This window comes from Gadus chalcogrammus, chromosome 14 (assembly GCF_026213295.1).
Source record: "Gadus chalcogrammus isolate NIFS_2021 chromosome 14, NIFS_Gcha_1.0, whole genome shotgun sequence".
Taxonomy (NCBI): domain Eukaryota; kingdom Metazoa; phylum Chordata; class Actinopteri; order Gadiformes; family Gadidae; genus Gadus; species Gadus chalcogrammus.
In genome coordinates, this window is record NC_079425.1 from 12,002,447 (window position 1) to 12,019,178 (window position 16,732).

The 16,732-nt window shown below is 41.6% G+C and overlaps 2 protein-coding genes across 4 annotated transcripts; one reads left to right on the top strand and one right to left on the bottom strand.

Moving 5' to 3' along the window:
* Window positions 1–379: 379 nt before the first annotated feature.
* On the top strand, window positions 380–6,239 carry slc24a5 (solute carrier family 24 member 5). The gene is made up of 9 exons (XM_056607949.1): window positions 380–761; window positions 978–1,157; window positions 1,438–1,521; window positions 1,827–1,930; window positions 2,132–2,232; window positions 2,393–2,670; window positions 3,119–3,328; window positions 4,863–4,964; window positions 5,582–6,239. Exons 1-9 carry the CDS (start codon window positions 602–604, stop codon window positions 5,902–5,904), a joined length of 1,542 nt encoding a protein of 513 aa, XP_056463924.1. The 5' UTR covers window positions 380–601; the 3' UTR covers window positions 5,905–6,239.
* Window positions 5,615–14,023, bottom strand: myef2 (myelin expression factor 2). Of its 3 annotated transcripts, XM_056607952.1 has the most exons (17): window positions 13,809–14,023; window positions 13,059–13,252; window positions 12,310–12,362; window positions 11,410–11,417; window positions 11,199–11,292; window positions 10,885–11,076; window positions 10,633–10,786; window positions 10,486–10,535; window positions 10,169–10,229; window positions 9,118–9,225; window positions 8,868–8,912; window positions 8,662–8,751; window positions 8,414–8,488; window positions 8,160–8,219; window positions 7,197–7,378; window positions 6,988–7,039; window positions 5,646–6,791 (listed from the first exon to the last, which is right to left on the bottom strand). In XM_056607952.1, exons 1-17 carry the CDS (start codon window positions 13,922–13,924, stop codon window positions 6,628–6,630), a joined length of 1,698 nt encoding a protein of 565 aa, XP_056463927.1. In that variant the 5' UTR covers window positions 13,925–14,023; the 3' UTR covers window positions 5,646–6,627. The 3 variants fall into 3 exon arrangements, with proteins under 3 accessions (XP_056463925.1, XP_056463926.1, XP_056463927.1); XM_056607950.1 differs by lacking the exons at window positions 12,310–12,362; window positions 13,059–13,252; window positions 13,809–14,023 and having other exon boundaries at window positions 5,615–6,791; window positions 8,160–8,216; window positions 11,199–12,227; XM_056607951.1 differs by lacking the exons at window positions 8,160–8,219; window positions 12,310–12,362; window positions 13,059–13,252; window positions 13,809–14,023 and having other exon boundaries at window positions 5,615–6,791; window positions 11,199–12,227.
* Window positions 14,024–16,732: the final 2,709 nt, after the last annotated feature.

Consider the following 16,732-nt stretch of genomic DNA (forward strand, 5'->3'; position numbering starts at 1 on the left):
CCACTAAAATCTCGATTCGCTGAAAAATATCACGATTAACAAAGTTGAAATATATGGCAACTGTTGTGGTTAAGGTTCGAATTTATATTTGCGTCATTCGTTTTGCCTCAATAACATTAAACAATTAGGTAAATATAATTAGGCCTAGGCCAATGGCCTTTTACCGAATTGTTTTGAAAAGGTTATAAGGCTAGGTCTACTTTATAATTCAAGAAAAACGCTTGAGAGACTATGAAGGCCCATTCATTGTTTCAAACATCCATGTTTATAATCCTCCCATCCTGTGATTTCATGCATTTGAACCCATTACCTAACAGGCCTCCCACACCACCCCAGGCTGAAAGTCTTTCCAAGTCGAGTGGAATGAGTGAATCTCGTGATCCCCCATTCTGGGCATGGCAGTCCTTACAAGATGCTTTCTATCCCCCTATTTATTCCTTTCTTTACTTTGTAGTGTAGTGTCATGATCGATGCAGTGTATACACGGAATTGAATTGCATAGGTCTACCCAGAAAACAGAACAATATTTGGAAGGCATATTACTTCTGATTAATTAGGCTACTCTCATTTAATACTTGTCACATTTTGTACTCAAAAGACAATGAGTACGACCTCAGCTATGCACAAAAAGAAAAGAAAGGATTTTATACCATATTTTCTCGGGCTAGTTGTATTTTTGTATTGCATTGTTCATCTTATTTCATTCACTGCTACGACAGCAAAACAGTCGTCCCATTCTGCACGGATCCGCCGGGCTCTTGGTAAGACCTCTGTGATAATTAGGGTGAATAATCGATTGGATCTTAAATGCTTGCTAAACCAATGCGGTAATTGCATGAAATTGTGTGTAATTTGCCAAACAGAGTACACCCCAAACAACATTGTTGTAGTCCTACTTTATCAGCAACCGATTATATTGGTTAATTTACAACATCAGCCGTGTTTCTGTTTATTTATTTATTTTGGACTATTTACAGATAATGAGACGGAATGTGTTCCACCGCAGTCCTCCGAGTTCCCCGACGGTTTCTTTACTGCCCGAGAGAGAAAAGATGGGGGACTTGTCATCTACTTTATGATCATTTTCTACATGTTTCTGGCGGTCGCTATCGTGTGTGACGATTACTTTCTACCATCTCTGGAGGTCATAAGTGAACGTAAGTGTTGCTTAAATAAAGCCATGCATTATGAAAGAAAAGTCAATGAAAGAAAATTGTTGAGAATGATGAGAGCTGAGCTTTGTTATGAAAATATTATGAAGGCATATGAATCCCTCAATGGTCCAAGTTAAAAAATATAGATTTTTAAATTGTGTCTCAACTTCCAAAATATTATTTTAATTCAGTTATTTTGAATATATGAATATAGGCTACATATTATAATATAAAATGCGCTATACTATCTATTTATATGTAACATGTATTTTTTCGGAACCAGGCCTAGGACTGTCTCAGGACGTAGCTGGAGCTACCTTCATGGCAGCTGGGAGCTCTGCACCTGAATTGGTCACAGCCTTTTTAGGTAACAGGACAACCATGCTGGATGTTGTACAACCCCAATCATTCTAACAGTAGTACAATTACTTAGCCGACATGATAACGCAAAGACAGGCACCAGCTGTGCTTTTAATGCAGTTCCATTTAACGCCTTGTTAAAGTCATTGTTACTAATGATGTCTAATTCATGCTTATGTGTGTGTGTGTGTGTGTGTGTGTGTGTGTGTGTGTGTGTGTGTGTGTGTGTGTGTGTGTGTGTGTGTGTGTGTGTGCGTGTGCGTGTGTGTGTGTGTGTGTGTGTGCTTGTGTGTGTTTATTTGTGTGTGTCAGGGGTGTTTGTCACAAAGGGAGATATCGGAGTGAGCACTATTGTTGGATCAGCCGTTTACAACCTCCTAGGAATCTGTGCTGCATGCGGACTACTGACCTCTATGGTATGCTTTCACACACACACACACACACACACACACACACACACACACACACACACACACACACACACACACACACACACACACACACACACACACACACACACACACATTCACTCACATCAAAACATGCTTATTGGAAGAAAACCAGAAAGCACACCGCGGTCAACGTGTATTTTCTCATGTCTCTTCCTGGTACATCAGGTGGGCCGTCTGACTTGCTGGCCGATGTTCAGAGACTGCCTGGCTTATGCTATCAGTGTCTCCGCTGTGATCGCCATCATCTCTGATAACAAAGTGTACTGGTGAGGCACTCATAACTCATAATATGCTACTAGTTTACTGTACAGCACATGTTCCGCCAACCCATCCATGTTTCTATTATCGAGAATGACGTTCCATTATGTGTGGCCTTCCACATGGCCTCCCGACCTCCCGCGTTAACACGGTGCGTGTGTGACGCAGGTACGACGCGGCCTGTCTGCTGCTGGTGTACGCCGTCTACATCGTGGTGCTGTGCTTCGACCTGCGCATCAGCGAGTTCGTCCTGCGTCGCTTCAGCCCCTGCTGCACCTGTCTGGGGAAGAATGCCGGGGGGCCCGACGAGGCCCGGCCCCTGATGGGCTTCGACACCAGCCTGAGGGCCAACAACCGGTCGCGGACCGACAGCGGGATCTTCCAGGATGACTCTGGCTACTCTCACCTGTCGCTCAGCCTGCACGGCCTCAACGAAATCCCCGAAGGTAACTGGAGGAGTCGCCGGGTCTCCGGTGGCTTTCAGAAGCAACACACACACCCTGGCTCCTGGACTGCACACCTTGGTGGGGTCCTGAACCACATCGGAGTCTACCACTGCCATGACATTACCACGACCACTGCCCATCCCTCCAGAGTCAACCAACATATAATGCTGTCACACACTCCACACACAAACAGACACTACACACTACACAGGCACACACACACACACACACACACACACACACACACACACACACACACACACACACACACATACATTCATCCATACCTGGTCATGCACATTTACACACATACACAAACACTCAAAAACAAATTAATTCATATTAAAGAAGCATACACTAAGCCAAATCCTAATATTACTAGTCTTAATACTGCACACACATAATCAAGCATTCTGATATGTGTTTTCTGTGTATTTGGTGTCCCCAGAGCCTAACAAGAGTGTATTTGCGGTGCCTGAGAGCGATGTGAAACGGATCTTCTGGGTTCTTTCTCTGCCACTCATCGCTCTGCTTTTCCTGACCATACCTGACTGCCGGAGAAGGTTCTGGAAGAAGTGGTTCATGGTGACCTTCCTCATGTCAGCTGTCTGGATCTCTGCCTTCACATACATCCTGGTGTGGATGGTCACCATCGTTGGTAAATACGTTGTTTATTAATGGCATGATTTAAAACTTAATTTGGTAACTGCAAATGGTTTCAACAGTGGGAATAAAAGTCCACGCATCGTTACTTATCTTGGCTTTCTTTTAGTGGACCTAAGTGTGAGGCACTATTCCAGGCCAGATAGGGAACTATGTCGATGGATTATGAGTGAGAGCAAAAAATATTGTTTGCAGAATCACATGTGGGTCTGCTGGGTAATTCCTGGGATACCTTTGACTTTGTGTGTGCGTGTGTGTGTGTGTGTGCGTGTGCGTGTTATTGCTCTCAGACAGTCCCAGGAGTAGAATTAGAGCCTTGCATGTCCCCCTCTAGGGCAAAACAGTCATGTGGGAGAAGAGTGTGACTGTATACACACACATGGACGTGTGTGTGTGTGTGTGTGTGTGTCTGTGTGTGTGTGTGTGTGTGTGTGTGTGTGTGTGTGTGTGTGTGTGTGTGTGTGTGTGTGTGTGTGTGTGTGTGTGTGTGTGTGTGTGTGTGTGTGTGTGTGTCAGTGTGTGTTTGCTGCGGCATGTGGGGTACAGCTGCATCATGTGACCTCCAGTATAATAGGATTATTATGGCAGAGTGATTGTAAAGGTCCTCACATGAGAATCAGACCTCATGAAGGGTCAGGCACGGGATGGGCCAGGTACCACCCCCCCCCCCCCCCTCTGTGTGTGTGTGTGTGTGTGTGTGTGTGTGTGTGTGTGTGTGTGTGTGTGTGTGTGTGTGTGTGTGTGTGTGTGCGTTTGTGTTTGTGCATGTGTATCTGTGTGTGTGAAAGTGAAAGTGAGTGAGAACGAGATCACATGTGTAACCTGCTGCATACTGTATGTTTAAACAGTGTTAATTAGTACAGCATACAAATGTAAAGAAAATATCATTGGTGATCTTGTGATTAATCCTATATTGCTATATTTCCATTAATGTATGTGATTGGTTACAAGTGCTTCAGGTATTTCCTGTAAAGTTATGAACCCTCTGCAGCCAAAGGCCATATTCAGACAGAACATAGCTAACTAATCCTGCTTAATCCTAATTCCTAGCGTACAATTTAGAAGAAAGCTTTGCAGAATGCATTCAAGAATGTGTATGTGTGTGTGTGTGTGTGTGTGTGTGTGTGTGTGTGTGTGTGTGTGTGTGTGTGTGGTCTGTGATTGCGAGGTGAGGTGTATGATATTTGTTACCATGGAGAATACTATACTGTCCTGAGGATACAGCTTTTATGAACACAAATGGGTACGTCAGCTGAAAGTGAACTGGACACATCAAAAGCTCAATATAACTAATTTGATAGAATTACGGCATTTTGAGGGCCTTATAGTATTCCTATTGCATTTCTTGAGTCGAGGCACCGCCAACATATCCAGTGAGCCTATCTATAGGGCTTACATATAATGGTGCATTAGATGTATATAGAAGAAATACAAATACTAATATCTTCTATCAAAAGAAGATAAGTAATTCTCAGCTCGGATGTTGTTTGTTCCTGGTTGCTTCTAACAGGATTTCCTTCCCCATACAGGAGAGACACTGGGCATCCCGGACACAGTTATGGGTCTGACTCTTCTGGCAGCAGGGACCAGCATACCGGATACCATAGCGAGTGTAATGGTGGCCAGAGAAGGTAACCACATTTTAAATTCTTCCATTATTTTCTCTTCAGAAAAATGTAAAGAAATTATAAGATACACCCTATTTAAACAAAAATAGGCTAATGGCGGAGTCTAGTAATCAAATACAACATTTCAAGTGTGGTGCGGTGACCTTCACGATCCTAAATAAAAATATCCTGATAAGCTTATCAATGATTTACATGTGTGAGGTCAGAGTCCAAAGGTGTGATTTTGATCATTGCAACAACAATTCGAAAAGGAGAGCTGGCCTTGAGTTTGTTTGTTGAATTAATGAATAAATACAAATAATTGAGAATATCCAGTGGAACCTAATTTGATCTAGGTTGCGAGTTACACCAACTTATAAGTACTAGTATATAGTACAGGCTTGAGTACAACTTACTGGCATGGAAGAGGTTATCAGAGGGAGTGGCTAGTTTGCAGTTTATTTGGCAGACAAAAACCTTGTCCTTCAAACAAAGCTTTTGAATCGCGTGTGTTGTGAAGGGATCAGTATTGACAGCAAAAACCTGCATTTTTGTGATTCTCAAATAATAAATAAGGTTTATTTACTTCCTTTATAGACAGAATGTCAATCATTTAAATGCATTTTCATTTCTTCCTTCAGGAAAAGCAGACATGGCCATGTCAAACATCGTGGGCTCCAATGTGTTCGACATGCTATGCCTGGGCCTGCCCTGGTTCATTAAAACAGCATTTGTGGACACCGAAAACCCTGTGGAGGTCAACAGCACGGGGCTGCTCTTCATTTCCTTCACACTTCTACTGTCCATAGTCTTCCTCTTTGTAGCAGTCCATATCAATGGATGGAAGCTAGACTGGAAGCTTGGCATAGTATCCCTCTTCTGCTACATCGTGTTTGCAACTGTGGCAATCCTGTATGAACTGGGAATCATCGGGAATAACCCAATCCGACTGTGCAGCGACTGATATGTGAAACACCCCGCATGAGCTGAACTCTATCGATTGATACCTCATAGAACCAAAGTAAGCTTCAAGCTGTTGTTGAAGGCAGAGGGTCGTCTACTACAACGAATGGTCCCTCATCCCCACTGGTCTTGTTTAAAGTGTTTTCTATGATTGCCAAGAACCAGCACACACCAACTGTTAATACACGTTCTGAAATACCTTCTGGGGTACCATGGCTGTTCATATGAATGCTGAAGACTTGGACATGACCATGAAATGCGTGTTTGAAGCAGTGGCATAAGGTCAGTTAAATTAACCTTAAATTTAATGACCAAACTCAGGAAATAAAATATTTAAACTTGATTTAAATTGTTTACCTCTTTAATCAAAAATTAACCAAATATATAACTATGCCAATGTCGTATTGCAGGGTAGGCAATAAATTGTATGTTCAATGGAATCGTCCCAAAACACTTTATTTATACAAGTAGGTAGACAATAGGCAGACTTAAAAATTAAAAAGTTTCTTTATTCAACCAAACTACCGGAAAGAAAATGGGGGGGTTTACAAAAAAGATAAAATAAAGAACAAACAGATTTAATTAACAACCAACATGTTGTGACAGGGTAGACATGAAAATATGGAATTAAAAGTGTTTCTAAAACAAAACGAAAAAGATTTGGCGAGCAAGGACCCTGTGTCGCTGCCGTGGGGGGGAGGGGGGGGTTGTGTAATCGTGGCGTCTAGACGTTGCGGTCTATGCGGACGTCCACCTCTCGGCCGTTGATTTTGGTTCCATTCATCATCCTGCAGGCCTGCTCTGCGCCCTCCGGGGAGTCGAACCTCACTGTGCCGCAGCCTTTGGACCGGCCGTTCTCCATCTTGACGTCTGCGAACATCACCTGGCCTGCGGGTCACACCAGAGACATGCAGGAGGAGTTTAACTGAATCCTGTAATCCCCCAAACAGAAGATGTAGCGGTTTTCCAACCGTCTGTTGAACTCATCGGTGGAGTTTGGACTTTTTCTTTTACTAAATATATAAAAGTAAATAATATAGCTTTGGAATTAAATAAGCAGTTTATAATCCATGAAGAGACCTACCACAGTGGCTGAAGCTCTCTTTCAGCTTCTGCCAATTGAGGTCATAGGAGAGCTGTGGGACGAAGAAGACTTGTGATTACGGGGATTTAGTACAAAGAAAAAAAAATATATATATATACAAAAATGAGGGAGTAGCTTCCGCAGACATAAAATCAAGTTGGCAGAGGATATGTTTCAGGCTTGCAGCCGGAGGACATTCCTGCACTTACATTTCTCACAAATATCACACAGCCTCCCTTGGCCCCGGAGACGCGGTCGGACATGGCTCCGCCCATGTGTGCTCCGCCCCGGCCGGCCCCTCCGAAGCCCCCGAAGCCCCGGCTCATGTCCATCCCAGCCATGCCCATGCGGTTAACACCAGAGCCCATGGCCATGTTGCCCATCCCACCACCTGCAATTCAAAACATACACCGACCACACCATTAATACTCCACCATTTTGATTTGTGTAACGACTTGTTATAGACAAATTATTATCTTTATTATCCATCGTTTATCACTAAACATGTAGAAAGTCTATTGCATCGTAACAGGCACTATAGGGTTCAGATAAGGGCGCGGTAGGCCGATTCATCATTTACAAATGCAATGATTGCATTAATATTTCATGTTTACAATATTCTCCATTCACAGTAAAGGGATTCACAATACATCTCATACACGTCACTTATCTTGAGATTACGGATAAAGTATACAATAAAAAAATATATATAATTAAAAAGGAAACCATGCTATACCGCAGGACCTTTGCTTCAATTATAGGCATGCAAGCAGCAAGACGTGGTTTACAGCAATACTAAACTGATTTTGATTTGAACCATAGGAAAAAAAAAAAAAAGTGCTTTCTAGTAGCCATGGTAACTTCTGAGGATGATGCTATAGCTGTGGCATGGTTTATATGCGTTAAAACATGCCGGTCTAAATGAAGCATTCATCAGTTGCACTTTATAATTGTGTGACACCTTTTGCCTTACAGATATTTGGCTAAATATACAGTTTGTTATTCATTTAAAAACAAACAACGATTGTGATGGGCAATAGTTATGCACGTCACTAGCATGTATCCACTTTAGCGTCCGATTAGGTAGGCTGAACTGATGATTAATCAAAAGGGGAAGTGTAGAAACGGAAAGAAACAAGGGCTGGGGAGATGGGATGGAATGAGTGATGTACCTATTCCAGTGCCCATTTGACCCATGCCTGCATTCCCCATGCCTCCACCATAACCACCTGCTGAGGAGAGAAAGCATGCCAGCATGCATCCAGTTAGAAAACACAACAGAACACGCAGCCAATCAGAATTGAAAGCAAGGGAAGAAGCATCCAATTATAATATACCGCCAAGAACACTGGCCCAATAATAGAGGCAGCAACAGTAATTGAAGAGGGGATGATGGTGAGGTAGTCAGGAACAAACCAGCACGTACCCATTGTTCCAAAGGAATTCCCGAATCCCTGGTTCATCTGCATGTCATTGCGTCCAAAGTCCATACCACCCATTCCTGACGATGAGAACATGTATTCATTAGTCAAGAGAAAATGGGAAAGAAAAATTATAAAATTTAACAGATAAAAAAATAAAAATAAACAGACTGTCTAGCATTCTTCAGTCCGTGCTTCTAGCAGGCGAGAACACATTGTTTAAAGAATATAGTACATTTCCTCCCATTTTTACCTCCCATTCGGCCCATGGGTGTCATGCCATGTCCCATGTTGCCCATATTATCCATGCCCCCGAAGCCTCCACCACCACCACCACCCATTCCTGTGGGAGGCCAGCAACACATATAAATGCATAGTGCAGCAAAATAAGGGACAGCTGGACGGATGCACTGAGAGAACAAAGGAAAAGCAGTCTCAAACTAAAGAAAATAATCATACCTCCGCCCAGTCTGTTCATACCGCTGAACCCAGGACCGTCCATACCTAAAAGGGAGACAACAGGCGTGTCAGCATTGTTCAACACACATGCTATGACATTCAACATACATGACAGTGGAAGAGAAAAAAAGATAACTGCAGTGAGTGGATGAGCCTAAATAGCACATTGGACTGCACATAATGGGACAACGGTTGATAAATTGACTGTCTGTGTAATTAATTGCACAGTTGTAGACGTCTAGGTACTGACCTCCAGGCCCCATGGAGCCCATGCCTCCACCTCCACCTCCACCAACAGTGTTTGCATTGATAGGCTGCCCACCTGGTCCCAGGCCCATCCCAATGCCCCCAAGACCCCCTGCAAACAGGATGAGCAGAGAGGGAGAACAGCTGAAGATTAAGTAGACAATAAATTGACGGTATGTAGAATAAAATAAGAAAAACAATCCATGCAAGAATCACAATTCTTATATTCTATGATACTGAATCCATTCAAAACTTGACAAAATTGTTTTCTTCCTCTTGGCATCGGTTTGCCTTTGTGTGTTTACATTATTGCAATCAGTTGATAACTGGTTCAAATATTTTGAGAAAATCCTGTTACAATTTAAAACCCCATGTACTGATCGATTTTGGGGGTTGGCGGGTAAATCAACTTTTCTTCTATGGATCACAGGGAAATCAGTGCGTCAATGGGCCATCCTGAAAGCTTTTCCATGTGCTCCATGACACCTTAACAGAGTCAACCCTCTGCCTGTAGTTGCAGTTTGTAAAGGTACTTTGTGGTCCCATGTCAGCGTTGGATTCTGACAGCAGCTTGGTCAAGAAACCTCGTAGTTGTGCATACATTTATTTGCATTACGTAGTTCTGCTATTAAATCCCCCCAAAATATAGAAATCTATTATTTGCCCTGAATTAGAATCCGCATTTGAGGTTCTTGCATTTAATGAGCCACTTGGTTTTATCAATTAGTATTCCATTCCCCATTTTCTTTATTTATATGGAGCAGAAGGACAAAAGCTCGCTTGAGTCCAAATGTTCAGTTTTTTTACTTGGTTGCATGTGTTCCATTTTGCAACCGTGTTCAATTGGACATAAGTCGTTTTAAAACGCAATTGTAGCGTAAAGGGAATTGGTTGCATTGTCTGGAGGGGCTGCCCTCCATCACTTATAGAGCACTGTGGAAACCCTGACAGCTTCTTCAGAATAGATTGAGAACTTTATATGATACAGTCTTTGCCTTTGAAGACATCATTGGTTGTATTGATAGCTGTGGGTGTCGAAACTGATGCAAACTTACGTGGCAACAGAGGTGCTTTTTCCACTTGACGGAAGTCTTCAATCGGTAGTGACTTCTCATCCTAAAATGAAGCAAGAACTTTTAAACTACAAACACATGTTCTTATAGATTTGAATAATATTGACAACATTTTGATAGAGATGCACTGATTATATTACCCATCAATTTGCAATTAAAACTTCCATTTCAGATATTACGTTTAATTCACTTGATTTGTAAGTAAAAAGTAATAGATCCGATTGGGACTGGGTCTTGATAGTTGGAATAAGGTATTTGCAGTAAATAAATGTAAATCACTGGATAAATGCAACTCGTACCATTTTGACGTGCATCTGTCTGTCAAACAGCATCTGTCCGTTGAACATGGCTGTAAATCAATGTTAAGGAATAAAGACTTGCATTGCTGTTAAGAGTGTTTGTGCACGTTTAAACGGTTGCTCAAGTGCCAACGGGTTGCAGGATACATATAGCTTGCACGGCCTCCAGCGGCTGCTCAAAGGTGACCGTTCCCATTCCCCTGCTCTTTCCGTCCTTGTCCTCCTTCACGTCGGCCCGCTTCACTACACCCGCCATGGCGAACACCTCCTTCAGCTTCTTCCAGCCCACCTTGAAGTCCAGCTATGGGAAGAACCAACACCACCATATCATGATTGAATAGCGACCTTACAAGACTAGTTCTGATCAGGGCCGAGGACGCAGTGCGGGTGTGTCCTTACATTAGCCACAAACACCGTGGTGCCCAGCCGACCGGCCTGCATGGCGTTGAGGATGTCCGGTGGTATGTTGAGGCTGTTGGCGAGGGAGGGAGGCAGATTCATCCCGCCTGGGCCTCCTTCGGGCCCACGGCTACCCGGCATCATGCCCCCCATGCGCTGCAGCACCCGGCGGGCATGCTCACCGTCCGGGTCCTGGATTATGAGGAGAAGGGAGTGTGTTCACGGGGACACGTTGGACTAATAAACTACACATCAACTATGTTGATGTGTGAAATCGGCATTGAGTTTGATGCATTATGTCCAATAGTCCACACCTCCTTGATGTTGAGTGGCCTACCACTCAGGTCATGCTTATTCATGGTGTCCACAGCCTTCTTCACAAACTCCTCGTCTTTGAACTCCACCACACTGGGGAGGCAAGGACAGCACAGGCACTGGTTGAGCCCAACACACTTGGAATATGGGTTACAAAGAACAAATGGAGTAGAAAGAGAATACATGGGAGACCATAATATATGTACTCACCCACAACCCTAAGCAGGAAGCAAAGTGACATCCAGCAGTGAAGGAGATAAACAAGACAATGTTACGTTTACAGCATAGAAAACAAACACTTCTCAATGGGCTTTCAAGTAGTTCCAAATCTTAACATCACTGCGTTTGGCTGGGAGCTGGATGTGCCAGCTCTATTCTTTTCCTTAAACTTAAGGGCAAAAGGGATAAATGTGTAAAACGTTAGGCAAAGCACTCAATTAAATATGAATTTGGAAGATTACCTGTTTGGTCTTGAAAGATAATGGTGTTAGAGAAATGTTTAAAAAAAAAAACTCCATGTCACCATTCTTAACAGAATTTAACCTTTTAGTTTACAATTAGATGGTTGTAGACAAATATTAAAATGCAGAGTTCAGAAATTTCAGTTAGGAGGTTCAGTTTATATATTGCAACAAATGAGATATCTTTGTTGTGACCTCATGTGGCTTTAGAGCTGTAGAGTAAGGCATGTTATTTGTGTTCAATAAGTCTTTTGTTAGACGAGAAATGTGGCACTTACAAAAAACGATAGTAATTTGAGGTTTTGAGGCAAGGAATCAAGATCAAAAAATAAAACCAGAATCACACACTCCACATTTCCCTTTGGAAAATAGCCAAACAGACAATCTTTGAAACCAATTGAAATGACCACAACAAAACAAAGATTTAACCGTCAAATAAGTTAAGACTAGTTTTCCAGAATCAACAAGACTTCAACCTTTCAATAGAAGTATCCATCTGTAGCCAACGTTCAGGCTCGTGACACAACCCACCTCCAGTTCGGTAACTGACAAACCCAAAATAATCAATCAACACCAGTTAACTTTTTTTTTTTAAAAAGCTGCCGGGGGCTTTTAGAACCTCTTGCAGCGAATCACCCACATCACTTACCCTTGACTTTCCTTCTGCATCCTTAAAGAGCTCCACGTATGTAACCTCACCAACTACATGAGACATACAAAAGGAAAAATACCAAGAGAACAAAAGGGATTTAAGTCACCACGTTCACGTCGCCGTTGGCCTTGGCAATGCCGCTACAGATGGAGAAGACCAATTCATGAGCAACATTCAGCCCAGACCAAGCCCCGACCAGACAACACCATGCCTTCCTGGGCAGGACACTGATACAATCACAGGTCACGGCCAAAATTGAAACCCAGCTACAGACAACCTGGGAAATTCAACATGGATCAGTTGGTCAACGAGATACCAATCATAGCAGTTTGCAACGTTCATCATAAAAGGTCCGTTCACCTTTCATACAGGCTCTCGAAGACCCCATAGTTCAAGGACAATGCATATCATTCATTTATAAAGACACAACACAATTGTACAACAGTCGATGCCACTACAGGTCTGAGGTTACATTTAGGAGCTGACAATACCATTAAATAAACAGAGATAATCTACCTTTTCTCACAGACATTTCAGTCCAAACTAAATGGGTGTCCAACCGTAAAAGTGAATTGAACCCAATAGACTTATAACCCATAGACTACTTGTCCAAATCATCTTCACAAGTACTTCCAAAAAGTTAGAAAAGTCTGACTGATGTTAGCAGCCTGCTCAATCTGATAAGAAAGAAAGAAGAGTTGTTCAGTCAAATGAGGAAGGAGCTCCTTAAGCGCAGGCGTGATTACCTTTCTCACGCATCAGATCTTTAATTGCCTGCCACTTCATATCATACGGAATGTTGCTTATGAACACCCGGTTCCTTTGACCACCCTTCTTGTCTCCTACACCACCATTTTTGTATGGATGGTGCCTATTTCCTCTTCTGTTCGCAAGCGCCTTCTCCTTCGGATCAGATAGCGTTGAGGATTCTTCGCCATCTCTAAAAAGTACACAGAGCCGTGTGTCAAAATAGGCATCCATCGATAGTGAATTGAATCAATCATACACCCGCAAGTAACAGTAAGGTGTTGAAGGACATAAGGTACATTATTTGGATTAAGAATATAGCTTCTTAATGGGTTATCGATCATACAAGTTAACTCACGACGTGTTTATCAAAATACAGTCCCATCAAAAATGTACTAAAGTTGTTTACAGAAAATAAAACAAATCCCGTTATTAGATTAGCTTAGCGTAGCTAACCCTACAATACCTATGTAGCTGAACATGGCGGTGGCTAGGAGATTTGACTAGCTGGTATATTAAAGCAAAGGCATTTATTTTGGCGTATTTGCGATTACAAGCAAGGCAATAGGGCATTTCATTGAAGCTTCGCGAATAAAACGAACTACCGCCTTATCAACAAGCTGACCACCACCGATGATAGTATAAGCTGCGTTACTCAGTGTTAGCTGTAATGGCAAGCTGAACGACTCTCCATCTTAGCCAACGTTTGCTAACATCTACACAGACGTAAAACAAAGATTCTTAGTTACGTTTTCACTCCATTGGTGTTCTCCTCAACTACATTCTCGAATTCGGACTCAGTTTGTTCAGTCGGTTGTTCAGTTGGTTGCTCTGTTAGAAAATCACAATCATTTAGATCCTCCATGATTTGTTTAGCATACACAATACAAGATGATGTAGCTACGCAGTTTGAAATCTGCAGCGGTGAGCTTGTCCACCAACGCGAGACTTGGTGGCTGGCTGTGGCCAGCTAAATTCCCGCTCGCTTCAGGGACATTCATTTAGTTGGTAAATTGCAAATCATTATTTGTCCAGACCTCGTCTGGACGTACTTAATACTCTGTATGTAGAATGAACGATCCGTGTATAACAATAGCTATAATATTTCGTTTTTCACATTAAGTGGGAAAGGGAATTATTAATTAGGGGTCCGAGCAGCGAAGCTGCTTGGTCCCCTATTGTTTCTGTAACGTTTTTCTTTTCCCCTCAAATTCTGTCAAAGTCATACTGCAGCCTATACCGTAAGTCGAAAACTCTTGAAGTTTTCAGTTATGGTTATTTATTGGTTACCAACAATAACCCACTCTACCCATGAACCCAAATCTGAGGTACTGCACCCAAAGGGTGCGCTATTGTAAAAAATCATGAATTAGTCCTATTTCTCCTCACCAGATTGACCTGGACTCAAAATTCTTTCATAATATTAATCTCTAGAATCAGATGCATCTATAAAACCCTGTAAAACAAATGTTTACTTTTCACACAATTTCATAGCCAAACATGATAAAATGATTCACAGACTACAAAAATAATCAAAAATTCAACAAAATAGCCACATAAAACCTTAGACCAAGCTTCACAAGAATCATCAAACAGAATTGGTTTTATTTAGTTCCATTTTAGAAATAATGGCCAATAAAGTTGGAACAGTAGTTAGCCCATTTTTCTTATATGACCATTTTGTTATTGTATAAAAAAAACATACGACTATTGTTAGGTGGATACCAATACCTACCCATAAACCCAAATTGTGGTACTGCACCCACAGGTGGCGCTATTTTTTAAAAAAATTCTCCTTACCAGAATTCTTTCATCATGTTAATCTCTAAAATCAGATGCATCTTTTTCACCCTGGTCTTCTGCTCTAAAAATGTTTACTTTTCCAACAATTTCTTAGAAAAGCCAAACGTCCACAGTCTCAACCCTATTTGCCTATGTGACCATTTTGTTATTGCATAACTACCATACGGCTATCATTAGGTGGCTACCATTTACCGTGCACATTGATAGATCTTAACTATTTTAAGAAACCCCTAAATTCTCTTGTGAAATGTGTCCTTGGAGTTTTCTTGATGTTGTGTGCTTAGTTCAAGAATGTCAATTGCTCAATGGGATATGGCTTGTACTGGTGATCCTTAGGTTGAGAGTTTGAATCCTGAGTAGAACATTATGAACAAGCTGAACATTACATTCTGTCATTGCCACTCATTTAAGAAACGCAACATTGAACAGCACGTAGAATTCATCAGGCAATCAACATTACGCCTCATTAGATTCCAAGAATTTGACTGCCAAGACCCAGTACGGCATTAAAGGGAACTTCTTCGTTAACCATTTTTCCTTCATAATTAACTCTGTCATATTTATATTTCTTCCGTTAGTGTTTCTGACTACAAAGGTTTAATTTCCCCAGAATTTCAAAGATTTTTCAGGTATATGCTTTTTAGAAAGCCCTTAATTCACTTGAGAAATATGTGCTTGGAGTTTTCTGGATGTTGTGTGCTCAATCAGACATTTTGACCTGCAGTTCAGGTCAATGTGAATGTGGCTGCAGTTCAGGTTCATAAGTGGCTCAATGGGATAATGCCTTGTACAGGTTATCCTTAGGTTGAGAGTTTGAATCCCGATTAGAGCATTATGTACAAGCTGAACATGACATTCGGCCATTGCTCTGCAGTACACCTGAAAGCTGAGGCACAGTATTGCATTAAGTGGAACATCTTCATCCTCATCTTTCCTTCATAATTATGTCATATTTATATATCTTCCATTAGTGTGTTTTTGACTTTTAATTTTGCTCGGACCCTGTTAATCACCGCTTGCGGTTATATTTGTAATTTGAATCTGCTTTGTAGTATTTTAAAACACAGTTGTCTTTCGAGTTTGAATTAAATCATCCACTTCTCATCTTGATCCTAGACCTATTGTAGGCCTACACTTAACTTTATATTGCAAAAATGTTTGGAATTTGTATGTTATGAAGAATAATTATCCATTATGATGACATTAAAATATACATATTATATTTTGAAGCTTTATTTAGAAAATAGATTTGTTAGAAAATACAAATAAATCAATATTGTAGCCTGTTGTGGATTTTAGTATCAGCCATTAGGCAATGGCTCGAACCAGAACGCTTTATTGTGACAGAACAAATTCACTTCTTCAACCTTCTTGCCTCTACTAGATGATGATGACTTGTTGTATGAGTGCTTCTGCCCAATGTGTGCGGTCGATGTGTATCATTGTGCCTTGCGATTTCTCATTGGTTCTAAACATCTAACCCACCATTGTAACTTTTTATACCCATTGGTTGAGTTTGATTTGTAAACCACCCTTGATCTGGTCTCCACTTGCTTATGTACATATCTCCTTGGAAGCCAAAACCATTACCTGAGCTCGCAGGATGTTCTGCAGTTGTCTGTTCCGCATGTTCGCATTGTGCTCGGAAAGAAAGCTTTCAATATGCATCCCACTTTGCATGAAACACCCTCCAGGTACACCTACAATTTGTCAGAACTGATTTCATATGATGCCCTTTGCTCCATACTGAGGACCTTGATCCTGGAAGTATTGAAGATTGTCCCTGTGTTTAATTCGGTTCCTATGAAATCCCCAAACTCAATTGTATGATAAGTGTGCTTTTTGTATGTTTGTTTGTGTGAAATCTAAA